The 13,864-nt window shown below is 41.9% G+C and overlaps 1 protein-coding gene across 4 annotated transcripts in view; it reads left to right on the top strand.

Moving 5' to 3' along the window:
- The window catches only part of LOC307033385 (sodium-driven chloride bicarbonate exchanger-like), a 33,037-nt gene extending 19,281 nt beyond the window's left edge, over positions 1 to 13,756 (top strand). For 3 of the 4 annotated variants that reach the window (XM_079671835.1, XM_079671833.1, XM_079671832.1), the window contains 17 exons: positions 564 to 710; positions 1,255 to 1,355; positions 2,223 to 2,397; positions 2,810 to 2,943; positions 3,067 to 3,312; positions 4,701 to 4,806; positions 5,554 to 5,715; positions 6,473 to 6,586; positions 6,761 to 6,922; positions 7,017 to 7,268; positions 7,548 to 7,616; positions 7,705 to 7,878; positions 8,301 to 8,423; positions 9,110 to 9,174; positions 10,770 to 10,883; positions 11,184 to 11,221; positions 11,898 to 13,756. In XM_079671835.1, the coding sequence (XP_079527961.1) occupies positions 564 to 710; positions 1,255 to 1,355; positions 2,223 to 2,397; positions 2,810 to 2,943; positions 3,067 to 3,312; positions 4,701 to 4,806; positions 5,554 to 5,715; positions 6,473 to 6,586; positions 6,761 to 6,922; positions 7,017 to 7,268; positions 7,548 to 7,616; positions 7,705 to 7,878; positions 8,301 to 8,423; positions 9,110 to 9,174; positions 10,770 to 10,883; positions 11,184 to 11,196 (2,157 nt within the window). In that variant the 3' untranslated portion in view covers positions 11,197 to 11,221; positions 11,898 to 13,756. The remainder of the gene's footprint in view (positions 1 to 563; positions 711 to 1,254; positions 1,356 to 2,222; positions 2,398 to 2,809; positions 2,944 to 3,066; positions 3,313 to 4,700; positions 4,807 to 5,553; positions 5,716 to 6,472; positions 6,587 to 6,760; positions 6,923 to 7,016; positions 7,269 to 7,547; positions 7,617 to 7,704; positions 7,879 to 8,300; positions 8,424 to 9,109; positions 9,175 to 10,769; positions 10,884 to 11,183; positions 11,222 to 11,897) is intronic. The other variant, XM_079671834.1, reaches the window with a different exon arrangement.
- Positions 13,757 to 13,864: the final 108 nt, after the last annotated feature.

A 13,864-nucleotide genomic window follows, 5' to 3' on the forward strand; every position in this document is an offset into this window, starting at 1 on the left:
ACAATAACAACAATTCAACTTACTTGAGCCTTTAGGGCTGAGGAGACACTTGTCTTGGTGCCCCATAAACATTTCAATAGACAGCATTTTTAGTATTAGTGATTTTGGATCCCTGCCAAGCTGTCTTGTAAAATAGGTTTTTTCACTATCAAATAAATTAATCCGTAAACATAAATGAATAGTTTATTTTTTGAATGTTATAAATGGGGACTTTTGATTTATAGGACTGTTTCTCTACTACTCAAACTGCCTTAATGCCTTACCAGCTCTAGTGACTTGATCTTTGACCTCTGTTAGAAGCAGGGAAATCCTTAAGGGATCAGCAGAGTGTGACACGCAAACAGCGACAGGATTTCCCACAGTGACCATCATACGAGCCAGATGTTGCTATTTTTTCTTCCTTTTACAACCGTCCGGTGCGATGTTTGAAAATAGACGTGTATCCAAGTCAGCCTACTTCATACAATGCAGTATATTCTGAATATTTCATGTTGTTTTGTTGTGGGGATATGGACTTTCTGTAAATATACTGAAGAAATGAACTCCCTTCATTTGCTCCACAGATTTTCCATGATGTTGCTTACAAGGCCAAAGACAGGAATGACCTGGTGGCAGGCATCGATGAGTTTCTGGACCAGGTGACAGTGTTACCTCCTGGAGAGTGGGACCCCTCCATCAGAATAGAACCTCCCAAAAACGTGCCCTCTCAGGTAAACCAATGACAGCACATAACAAACCATTTGTTGCACTCCTTTATGGACGTAACATAAGGCAAATAGGATGAATGTTTTCAAATTGAAGGAATCATCTGCAGCAAAACAATTAGAGTTATATACCACTGTTATGTCATGATGTGCCTGAGTCCGCTTTGCGACGCACTGCCTTCTGAGAACTATTTAAACATCTGCGTTCACCCTATTATCTACTGCGTTGTACTCTGTGCTTTGATGCCGCTCCCCAGGGTTCTGCTCTCAATCCTCTCACACACAATTTTCCTACATTTGTTATTTTTACCGACTTTGAAAATTCGCCATCTTGTTTGGAAGAGCTACCTAACAGAAAGCTGCTTGGGGTGATTAAAAAGTAGTTTTTCTTTTCGTCTCTGTGCAATTCGATTGTTGTGCTGATGAACTCTGAATCAGAAACAGCTACATTTATGAATAAGAGATCATCTGGTGGGAACAAATGTAAGACTATTATTGTTCCTATGATCCAGTCACAGACAGTTGACTGACAGTGATCCTAACCATGCAGGAAAAGCGAAAGATTCCCCCTCTTCCCAACGGAGTGACAGATCTTGGAGAGTCGGAGGACCACGGAGGACACGGTGGGCCTGAGCTGCAGCGCACTGGGAGGTAAGTGTTAGATAGAGACATTGTGATTGGACAGCCTCGAGCTCTTGAAGCTCCTCTTCCCCCCCCCCCCCGTCTTCCTGTCGCCTGATAGCTGCCTCCCTGTCCCCAAACTATAAATATAGCCCTCTTAGAGGCAGACTACTCTACTGGTGCATTATCATTCCTCATGCTTTAATGCAACAAAGAACTTTTAAGATTTAAATAAAGGTTTTACAGATGAAAAAAATCATGTTGTCATTACCTAGAAATCACCTAATGACAGGCAGGAGATTTTTGACCTTCAACTTGGATCAATAAAATGACGTGTGAGACGATAAGTGTATATCTTTGTAGTTTAATAGCACATGAGTGAGTGATGTGCTGCTGGGCTGTGGTACGGTGCATTACAGGCTCTTACACCAGTTAACATTGTCCGGAAGCTCATTCTCGGGTATCAAACCCCACCAAATCCCTCCCGGGACATTGCTCTACTGCCTCAGACTGGAACAAGCAAACTGTCCCACCCACTGTTTCCATGGCAACCGCCTCCTGCTTCTTAACACGGTCCCGGCTCGCTGCAGCACGAGAGCCTACTCAGTGTGGTTGAGAGTCTTTTAAAGATAGATGCATGAGTCAGAGGTTATCAGCATTGTAAATGTAGGTCAGAGGGGGCCTGGCACACCAAATAGAAGGTCCTATTCTATCTTCACACAGTTCATTTCCAAAAGAAGCAATACAAGCAGATGACCTCCTTATTCCAAAACCCCCAAAATAGTGAGAAAAATGTCCCATTGCAGCAATAACACTATGTTTCATTCAGTTTTGCAATGTGTTGATTTTACGTTTGATCACGAGCGGTTATTTCATGACTTCCCCGTTCCACCACAGGCTTTTTGGCGGGTTGTTCTTGGACATTAAACGGAAGGCCCCTCATTACCTTTCCGACTTCAAAGATGCCATCAGCCTGCAGTGTCTGGCCTCCTTCCTCTTTCTCTACTGCGCCTGCATGTCACCCGTCATCACCTTTGGAGGACTCCTGGGGGAGGCCACAGAGGGACGGGTGGTAAGAAACAACATCTTCATTGATTATTTTTCTCTTAGAACTTGAACCCTTTCACAGCTTGTTTTCACATTCTTGAAAATAATTGTAACATTTTGTTTGCCTAAAAAAGTCCTGTTATTTATACTTATGGTTAAAAAAAACAAACAGAATAGTTATATTATTAAATTAACAAATTGAGCATTAAACAAAAAGAGAATAATAGTTGCATTTTAAATCCAGATATTAACTGATACTCTCCTACAGCTAACTCATACAGTATATCTCTGAGTGATGGGTTTATCACACAAGTTGACAAAGCCATTCTAGCGTTAACATTTTGCTCAAAGCTCTGCGCTCTTTAAGCACTTTGTTTTTCTCCGTGAAGTAACAATGTAAAGCAGTTGAATCAGTCTATTATTTCCTGTTTTCCCAGAGTGCTATCGAGTCCCTGTTTGGGGCTTCCATGACTGGAATCGCCTACTCTATTTTTGCGGGGCAGCCGCTCACCATCCTGGGCAGCACTGGGCCTGTGCTTGTCTTTGAGAAAATCCTCTTCAAGTTCTGCGCGTATGTCATCTTAGTTTTGTGTAAAAATAGAATCCTTCTGTGTTTGCTTTCTGCTTGAGTTAAGATGCCATATCTAATAGCTTGTGCCTTCACTCACTGTGTGTTTCTGTCCGTCTGTCTCAGTGAGTATGGCCTCTCCTACCTCTCCCTGAGGGCCTGTATTGGCCTGTGGACAGCCTTCTTCTGTCTGCTGCTGGTGGCCACGGATGCCAGCTCGCTCGTCTGCTACATCACACGCTTCACTGAGGAAGCTTTTGCTGCACTGATCTGCATCATCTTCATCTACGAGGCTCTGGAGAAGCTGCTCCACCTGGGGACCCATTACCCCATCAATAAACACAACAACCTGCAGACTCTCACTCAGTACTCGTAAGTTCTGCTTTGAAAGGGCTGCTTTTCTTGATGGTGCAGATCATTTGGAAAAAGATCAACAAAGTTTTTATTATCCAGTCCGACCGCTTGAAGCTGGAATGATGCTGTCATCGTTGCATGCACATTGACCCGGAGCACATCAAAGTGTTTTGCAGCATCATCACGACAGATGGTGTGGTTGTGTTGTTCAGTTTCTCTGTAATGGGTTTCGCTTCATGGTGAATAAATCCCATGTTGAGAGTGTGTCAGGAGCATCATGCATTATCCCAACACATAAGCTGGCTAGTGGTGATGTCAGGCCAAGAGCTCCTTCTGTGCTTCTCTATTCTGGTGAAGTGGACAGCAGGGGATGCTGACCTTTTTACTTTTGTAAAACGCCAGCAAAATAACATGTCAGAAGTTTTTTGAAGAGGGCATCAAATGATCTGTTTCCATTCGGCCTTTTGATTTATCCGTCCATTATTTTTTGTAGATTATATAGGTACAGTATTATAGCTTTAAATGATTTAAAACAATTATAAATGTCAGTGATACGGATTACAGATAACTAACACAGTAGAGGAAAACACATGTCAGTATGTATTAGGGCTGCTCGATTATGGCAAAAATCATAATCTCGATCATTTGGGTCAATAATTGATATCACGATTATTAAAAACGATTATTCATTTACTTTAAAAACAGCAATGTATTGAAACATTGAACAGTATGTTTTTAACACTTGATTAACCTGAACTTTAAGTATAATTCAACTGATAAACCAAAAAAAAAAAAAAATACGATTAATTGAGCAGCCCTAGTATGTATGAATGTTCTCTAATTGTATCTATAGCTCATTAGGTTTTTTTTAGTGCCTTGGGCTTGATCAAATAATCCCTGTTACTGCAGGTCTGTGGATTGCTTTCTTAAAGTGACCCTGAAATGTTGCTGGTGATCAGAGCCAGGCCATTTCCCAACTGTAGACCAAACCCAAGCCCTTGAAAGTGACGAGAAATATCAGCCCAGTGATGCCCAAACCACTTTTCGGGTTTTTTGTCTCATAAATGATCCTCCAGAGAACAATGACAGGGTTGTTTCTCAGTTGAGGAATGTCCTGCTTGGTCACTGTTCTTGGAAGAATACGTTCACAGGTTCATAATTAAAAAGAAAAGAGGGGAAAGGGCGTATCAAATTCATACCGGTATCACCCTTAGAATCCAGAATGATTCTTATATCAGCTGCGTGTCCCAAACTGTCCCATGGTCCTCAATGATGTCCCCTTTCTCTTAAAGAACCTAGTTTGAATTTGCTTGTTTCTTTTGTTTGTTGTTTTTTGTCTTTACGATTAATTTTTTTTAAATTTCAGATTATAATATTCACTTTGTCCTCTCAAATATCCTCCATAGGTGTGCGTGTGTGGAGCCCATAAACCCCAGCAATGACACTCTGCAGTTCTGGGAAGAGAAAAACATCACAGTCTCGCAGGTCAACTGGACCATGCTGGAGGTCAAGGTAAGGAACCCTTGACATTTGGAGAAAATAATATCAAAAAAACTGCACATATATAATGCATTCATTACTTAATGGGCCCACGAGACACAGGACCAGCCCCCCCTGTCTTTTAGATACTACATTTCACTCCGAGACACATGATCTGTCTCTGTCTGCTGTTAACAAAGAGCAGTCAAAGTGTGATCTCGAGTGGAGGGGAGAAAAAAACACCAACACAGACAGAAATATCCCATCTGATAACAGTTCCTTTCCCAGCCTTTGATTAACACACTAACATAAAAACCCTAGAAAGTTGGGGGTGTTTTTGCCAGTCTTTGGCACAGTGTCGCGTCTCCCACACTTAGCTTCATCAGGAAGCGTCAGAAGTCTAGGCGGGGATTAAAAACATGTGGGAAGGATTTCACAGTGCACATCTAGACGTGCAGAATGGGCATGGAGATAAACTGTGAAGAGTAGATTCGTGCCGGTGGCGTAATGCTGCGTCACTCCTACACACGCTTGTAGATGTGGAGCAAATGTTTTTAAAGGCTGTTGGGATTGAATGCAAATGGACGAGTCATGTACTATACGGACATTTAAAGCAGAGCAATTAATAAACTATTACTGGAAGTTCTTCACTAATTCACCACTGACACCATCATCGCCATTATGTCCCCTGTCATTTTAATTGGCCTCATTAACGCTGATTATTATCCCCACCATCTTCATCATCATCATCATCACCACCATCTCCTCTGTGGCCAGTAGGAGTGCGAGATGTTTCACGGGGAGTTTGAGGGTACCGCCTGCGGACCCCATGGCCCCTACGTCCCGGACGTCCTCTTCTGGTGCGTGGTGCTGTTCTTCTCCACCGTCCTCATGGCCGCATTCCTCAAGGAGTTCAAGACGAGCCGTTACTTCCCCACCAAGGTACGCAGCACACTACATTTCTCTGAGTGATTCATAAATACAGGGACACACTACATCTTTAAGAGGACGGTCTCTCCTCAAGTGTATGACCTGCTTTTACATTTGTTCCACTCCTCCATTAACTTTTCCCTGGTATTACTCTGAAATTGGGTTTCTTGCCCCTGTCTGTGTTATTTTAGATAATGCTGCCATCTATTGGTTGTATTTTTCCACAGCAAAAATCCTGCAGTCTGTGTGGCATTTCTATGTGTGCAATATCTATGATTCATGACACTCATGAGCCAATGTGTGGCGTGATCTCTGCAAACCAATCCACAGTATGCAGGCGCCGCCTTGTGGTGATGAATATATGCTGTCTTCTGCAACACCACTGCTTAATGCTTTTATGGCTACCAGTGCATTTAATTGAACAGAGCAATGTTCAATACTTTATAAACAATATTCTTAGTCAGGCATTGAAGCGGACCAAGAAGTACAGTATATAGACACAACACTTGTTTGAACATTAAAGCATGTAAACATGTCATGATAGGGCCCCTTTAAATGACCAAAACAAGTTGAAACTAGCATTGGGCTAAACTTTGTATTCATTCTGACAATAGAGAAATAAAAATGAACAAAACAAATCATTGGGTTTATCAGAACGGAAGTGCCGTTTTCTGGCTATTGGCTTCTTCTTTTGCTCCTGAGTATTCTCCACAATATGTGTGTGTAGCACGGGCTTTGTGTGAAGACTGTGCCTCTCTGTTCCCTGCAGGTGCGCGCCATCATCAGTGACTTTGCTGTGTTCATCACCATCCTGACTATGGTTCTTGTAGATTACGCCCTGGGGATCCCCTCACCTAAATTACAGGTCCCCAGCAAGTTCAAAGTAAGTCCAAATGAAAGCTTGTGTATGCATTGATATCTCCTTCTTTAGATCTGGAATATAAAAAGGCACTAAAACAATGTAACTTGTTTTGTAGGAAATCCAAAATGTATCTCAGGAGGCTGTAGAACAACAAATAGTCTCTACATTTAATCACATACCTTTCCCTCTCTCCAGCCCACCAGGGATGATCGTGGCTGGCTGATAAACCCTGTGGGGCCCAACCCCTGGTGGACCACCATCATCACCTTCCTCCCTGCTCTCCTCTGCACCATCCTCATTTTCATGGACCAGCAGATCACAGCCGTCATCATCAACAGGAAGGAGCACAAACTAAAGGTATTTCAAAACTATAACAGACTTTAGAGAGCTTCATTGGTTATTATGAACTCTGCTAAATCTGAACCCAACTGTCCTTGTCCCGTCCTTGCAGAAAGGCTGTGGCTACCACCTGGACCTGTTTGTGGTGGGGGTGATGCTGGGGGTGTGCTCGGTGATGGGCCTGCCGTGGTTCGTGGCAGCCACCGTGCTCTCCATCTCCCACGTGAACAGCCTGAAGCTGGAGTCGGAGTGCTCGGCCCCCGGAGAGCAGCCCAAGTTCCTGGGCATCCGAGAGCAGCGCTTCACCGGCCTCATGATCTTCACCCTGATGGGCTGCTCCGTCTTCATGACCTCTGTGCTAAAGGTCAGGGGAGAAACACACAAATATACTACATAGTGACAAATACAGTACCAACACAAAACAGCACTAATATTGTATTTTCTATCAAGATGAAAATGTCATAAAATTAGGGGTAAGAATATGTTTATGATAATAATCTCTTTATATAAATAAAAACGTTCCTAAATTTGACTCTTAATATTGCCCCTCTCTCCTGGCTCCATAATATATCATTTTGTTTACTACAATTGATTTAAACACCATCTTAACAAGTGTATAAGAGAAATATCCTTCTGTCTCTAGTTCATCCCCATGCCTGTGCTGTACGGAGTCTTCCTCTACATGGGGGCTTCCTCCCTCAGAGGCATTCAGGTGAGCTGGGAATACTGCATGCTGGTATTTTGTCAGAAGAAGTCATTGGGAAAAGAAGCAGGGTGATTTCTCGTTTGTATCTGTGCAGTTCTTTGACCGTCTGAGGCTGTTCGGCATGCCGGCCAAACATCAGCCTGACTTCATCTACCTTCGGCACGTCCCTCTGAGGAAGGTGCACCTCTTCACCATCGTCCAGCTCACCTGCTTGGTCCTGCTCTGGGTCATCAAGACCTCCAAGGCGGCCATCGTCTTCCCCATGATGGTAACAGCAGTGTGTTTTTGTATGCATGCAAGTTCCAATAAATTCATGTCAAAACACTCGATAACAAGCAAAAGTAAATTATAATTACTGCAAAATCGTACTTAATGAGAATCAGAATCAGAATACCTTTATTAGTCCCACAGAGCAGCTTAATGTTACGTATGTTAAATATGTGACATGCATTTAAAAAATAGTACTAAGTTATGATATAATAAAAAATATAAAGTTACACATAAAAATACACATCCTGTAACAGTTCTTAGGATTTAGCAGCCAGGTATATATTAAACAATTATTAACGGCATCTATATATATTGCACATCTAGCACATATTGCACATAGGTGGTCATTGTCACTTTCCACTGTATGCATGTATAGTAGTATACTTCTGTCTGATTGACACGTGTGTTTCTGTGGATCAGGTCTTGGCTCTGGTGTTTATCCGGAAGCTGCTGGATCTCATGTTCACCAAGAGAGAGCTGAGCTGGCTGGATGATCTGATGCCCGAGTGGAAGAAGAAGAAACTAGAGGACGCAGACGAAGAGGTGCAGTGATAGACTACAGCAGGGCTATTCAATTGGCGGCTCTGGGGTGATATTTACTGGCCCTTTGAGTATAATGTTAAAAAGTAATCTACTTTTCTTTTTTAAGATTTTCTTTTTTAAGATTTTTGGGCCAGTGCCTTTATTCCAGAGAGGGTGTTACATTGAGAGATAGAGGGGAAGAAATTGCCTGAAAACTTCGGGGGGCTCGGGTTTCGAACCCACCTACTAGCTACTGTAGTGACAACTCCTGTCATGTATTGCATCTCTGCGTGAATGATTAGATAATTTCACCTTAATTAAATCAAATGAAATGATGTTGATGTTTAAATTAGCTTCACATGTAGGCCTACTGAGTTCTGAACTTGCCATTTAGATCTATAAAGGCCTTGGGGCTATGTTGTTTGATTTAATTAAACAGAATATATGGAGTCCATTATGCTGTTGTAGTATTTACTGTATCCGAAGCTCTTAATATGATTGCTCATATTTCAAGCCATCTTTTTTCCGGCCCCTTGCTTTGGATAATTTCCATCAACCGGCCTCCATTCCAAACTAATTGAATCGCCCTGGACTACAGCATAGATGATCCAATGCCAACTCTGATGACTTAACCCTTCCACCACTGCAGTGGAAAGAGCTTCTATTTATGCAGGGTTCCCCTTTTCTTCTTCTGTTTCTTTCGTCAGGAGGAGCACAGTATTATTGCAGAGGAAGAAGGCATTGTACAAGTGCCAATGGAGGGACACCTCAAGTAAGTCATTCCATTGCATTTAACCCATTAATCACATGTCGTGAAAATGTTTTAAGACTTGGAGTAGTTTCTTATTTTGTTTAATAAGCATATTCTCTTTCTTTTTCTAATATCAGGAGATTGATACCACTTTTAGGCGGGAAAGAACAAAACAGCAGATAACCCCTGAATTGGGTTACCTTGTGCTAGATTCAGGCTAGCTGTTTCAAGTCAATATGCTAAGCTAGGCTAACAATCTTCTGGCTGTATCTGTATATTCATTGTACATATTGTATGTATGGTCTGGCAGTGGCTGAGTCAGTAGGGGCTTGGACTGTGAGCCGTAGGGTCGCCGGTTCAAGTCCCCGACCAGACCTAAATATGGAGTGTGGACTTCTACTTGGAGAGGTCCCAGTTCACCTCCTGCCCTACCCCTTCCCCCCTCACTCCCATTGCTCCCCGGGCGCTGTACAAAGCTGCCCACTGCTCCTAGTACTAGACTCCTGGTACTAGGATGGGTTAAAAGCAGAGAACACATGTCCCTGTGTGCTGTGTGCTCTGCATGTGTGACCATTAAAGAGGGTTTCATCCCTCCCTATTCTATAAGAGTCATTTCAACATTCTTTTCTTTGTGTCTGCAAGAAAGAAAGTACACATATTGTTTTAAAACCTTAAAACTGGTGAACAGCTTCTGTTCTGCAGCTGTCACTCCATAAGCAAAGTTACTTTACAGAGCTCATGGTTGTGGCACCCAAGGCGCTGCTCCAGAAGGTTGGTGACTTCATCCTCGAGGTTGACGGCTGCTCCCTCTCGCCATCTCCTGAAGCCCGCAACCTGGGTGTCATCCTCGACTCCACCCTCTCCTTCCACTCCCACTTCAAGTCTGTGACCAAATCGGCCTTTTTCCATCTAAGGAACATTGCAAGACTCCGACCGTCACTCTCGGAGTCGGTTGCCGAATCCCTAGTCCATGCGTTTGTCACCTCCCGCTTGGACTACTGCAATAGTCTCCTGTTTGGGGTTCCCAACAAAACCCTGGACAGGCTCCAGTATGTCCAAAACTGTGCTGCTAGGGTACTCCCAAATACAAAGCCGTGGCAGCACATCACTCCCACCCTCATCCTGGTTGCCGGTCAAGTCCCGCATATCATTCAAAATCCTCCTCCTTACCTACAAGTCCCTCCATGCCCATGCCCCCCAGTACCTATCGGACATCCTTCACCCACATGCCCCTCCCCGGAACCTGCGGTCTTCAGACTCTGGCCTTCTTACCACCCCCCGCACCAAACTGCGAACCTTCGGGGAAAGAGCCTTCAGTGTGGCAGCCCCCACCCTCTGGAACGCTCTCCCTGCGGAGATCCACAAACATCCCCACGCTTGACGCCTTCAAAAGGGCCCTCAAGACCCATCTGTTCACTAAGGCCTTTGGTCCCTAATCTATCTGTTGTTTTGTCTGTCTGACTGGTTGTCTGACTGCCTTTTGTTTTGTTATGTTTGTTTTGCCCTGGTCTTCCTTGTAAAGCGACCTTGGGTCTCATGAAAGGCGCAATATAATTCCAAGCTATTATTATTATTATTATTACTTATTATTTTTCCTTTTGCGTGTGCTTTTTAAGGTGTGACCCTGCCACAGTGAACATCACTGATGAGATGTCTAAAGGATCTTTCGGAAATGTGTGGAAGAATGTCGACCCTAGTGAGACCACGAAGAAGGAGCCAAGCGCTAAAAGGTTAGCCTCCTTATCCATATAACGCTCACATCAACAGATATACACAAGTTTTTTCAGATACATCACATAGACTTCCAGAGTATTTTGTCTATTCCAATGGGAACATGATGTCTTTGGGTGTCAAAGCATGTTTATCATTGGAGTGTTATGGAGCATTTACTCTTTGTTTTTCCAGGAAAGTGAGCAGCTAGTATGTTTATGTAAAAAAGGTTTATCTCAGAGCAGCCCTGCCCTCACAGAGTTCCCACAGAGTAGACTAACATAGTGTCTCCTGCCTGCCTCTCTCATTCCAACACCAAGCTCCCCTTCCTAACCTCTCAGAAGCTGATATCCCAAAGGTAAGCTGCTCCCTCTTCCCGTCGGCATGCAGAGTCCTGTGTGTTTCCTGCGAATGACTGTTGCATGTTGATTGCTCTGTGCTGCAAGTGATTAATAGATACATCATTAATACATAGATGTTGATTGATTGATAATCACAGCATGAACTGGATGTGCATGTTACTTCAAGGACATTTAGTATGATTGTACATTTGGTTTATCATTCAAGTATTAAAGGAATACTTCAACCACATAATAGACATTTGTTCATCAATTATTTCCCCAGTGGTAAAGACACATTTGTGCATGCCTCTATGATAAACTAAATACATGATTGAAGAATTGAAGTAAACAGGGACTACACTTAGATTTGAGTGAAACTACATGTGTTTGGGAAGTAGTGAGAGTACATCTGCATAAATAGGACATACATTATACTGCACAGGTTTTGTGACTTAATGGATGTATAAACAAAATTCAAGGTAACACTGGGTGATAAATGTATGAAAATTAGTGAGTTATTTTCTTTGACCTTATTGAGCTTTTTGCATGCTGTGTGATCATGATTGATTGATTAGTTGCATCTGTAGTCTGCACTTAGGTCTAAAATGTCAGAAAATCCAGTCTCGTATAATAATATAACACCAACATATGTGAATTTTCCCCATTTAACATTTCTGCTTTTTTCCCGTGCAGTTCTAGCGGCGAAAAGCGACACAAACGCCGGAGGCATGATAAGAGCTTGGACAGGGAGACAAGTTTGTGATGACACCTACTTTCTGGCGGTGCCACTGTGCTGTCAATCAGTAGATCAAAAAACAAAAAAAAGCTGTACCGTGCCACACTCAACCACCTTTGTACTGTGCTACACTGTGTTTTCGTCATGTAAGTCTGTGTGCAAGTTGTGTAAAACAAAGAATTTGTTAGAAACAGTATTAGCACGGGAAGGAATCAGGACACAGTTGTGTTCTTTTTCAATGTATATCAATGTTTGGTGATACCAGCGACAGACGGAAGCCAGAATTATACGACACTTACAGAAGCTGCTGTGTCAATGGGCCAATTAAATAACAATTTTAAACAATTTTTAAATCTACTTTATTTGTATTTTGTATGTTTTTATATTTTTCCAACAGTAGTTGTAAGATGTCCTAAGCCTGCCACAGCCGACTGCAGATGTGTGTGCAGTATTTAATGCCACTATTGACTTGATGCACCTCGAAAAGTAGACATTTGCCTAATCTATTTCACTGGTATCTAGGAGTTGGTTATATAACAAAACTAGTAATTTTTTGGAAAGTATTAAATATACATTTTCTATATTCTGTATATCTTAATGTTTTTGTGACAGTAACAGCTCATATCACTCCAGAGTTTTCTCCCTTTCTATTTTACAAATAAATGTCTCTCGTCCAGTAAAGCATTCCCCCGCACGAGTTAAAGGAACAGTCTTTCTGGTTATTACTCTCATTCCTTTTCTGCTAGATGACACAAGATCGATACCCCTCTCATGCCTGTACACTAAACATAAAGCTAGCTCAAGACTTAAAACACGTAAACAGCTAGGCTGGCTCTGACCAAATGTAACAAAAATAGCCAAAATGTCTCTGATTAATAACTTTAAATGTTGTTTGTATTATCTGTGCAAAAACCAAAATGTAAAAAGGTATTTCTTTTGTTGCTGCTATTTTTTGGCAGGTAGCATGTGACAGCTTAATTTTTAGCAAACAGACACGAGAGCGGTATTGGTCTATTTCTATACAAAAAAAAAGTGAATAAGCATATTGACCGAGTTAAGCTCTTCCTTTAACGACAGTATTCGTTTACTGGCACACATTTCCATGCTAGCATCTAAGCATAGTGCTGGAACGTTCAGTACCTGCAGCTACTCGCCTTGGCTTTTCAATCCCTTTTTCATCCATTTTGCAAATACTGAACTAGAGTGACACTATTTTAAGCTCTTTGTTCTCCACCTTGGTCATCTTGTCAGTGAGTGTCATCCATGGACATGTGATCTCCTATCCAAATGACCCTCATTATTTTAGCATCTGAAGCTAATTGTTTTAAACAAAACACCTGCATGCTGTTGAATCAGACATGAATGTCTTGCTGCAGACCGTGGTTACTTCTAGAGATGCAATAATACCTTTTTTCTGGGAAGGGCAACATGTAATAAATGGTAAAGAGTCTTAACAATGTATAAAACATAGTATATTTTATTCATGTAAAATGTTACTAATATATTACTAACATGAAGTCAGTGTTGAAGGCAGGTTTTGTTGTAGATGTTCTTTTCCCATTGTCTAATTGATGGTTCTTAGTTGTTTAGAGAAACTAATAAGGGGTCAGAATTATATCAATATCAAATATTTTGACCACTTCTGTGTTGAAATCTGCCTTAAATTTGGTAGTGATAGATGTACACTTTCTGTTTAAATAATTTAAGACACCTGTAAAGAAACCTATCAGTTCAGATTTGTTGTTAAATTGTGCTTTGTTTATGAGAATGGGAGTGAGAGTGATTGAGAGCATAAATAAAGATCTAAAATTATGAATGATGTGGTTCTTTATTGATGCCTATTTATTTGCTAATGTCAACAGGTAGGTCAAAGATCAATGTACTTCTTTGTATAAGTAATTGTTCAGTTATACAAGGACTTTGA

Source organism: Notothenia rossii (assembly GCF_949606895.1).
Source record: "Notothenia rossii genome assembly, chromosome: 3".
Lineage (NCBI taxonomy): Eukaryota > Metazoa > Chordata > Actinopteri > Perciformes > Nototheniidae > Notothenia > Notothenia rossii.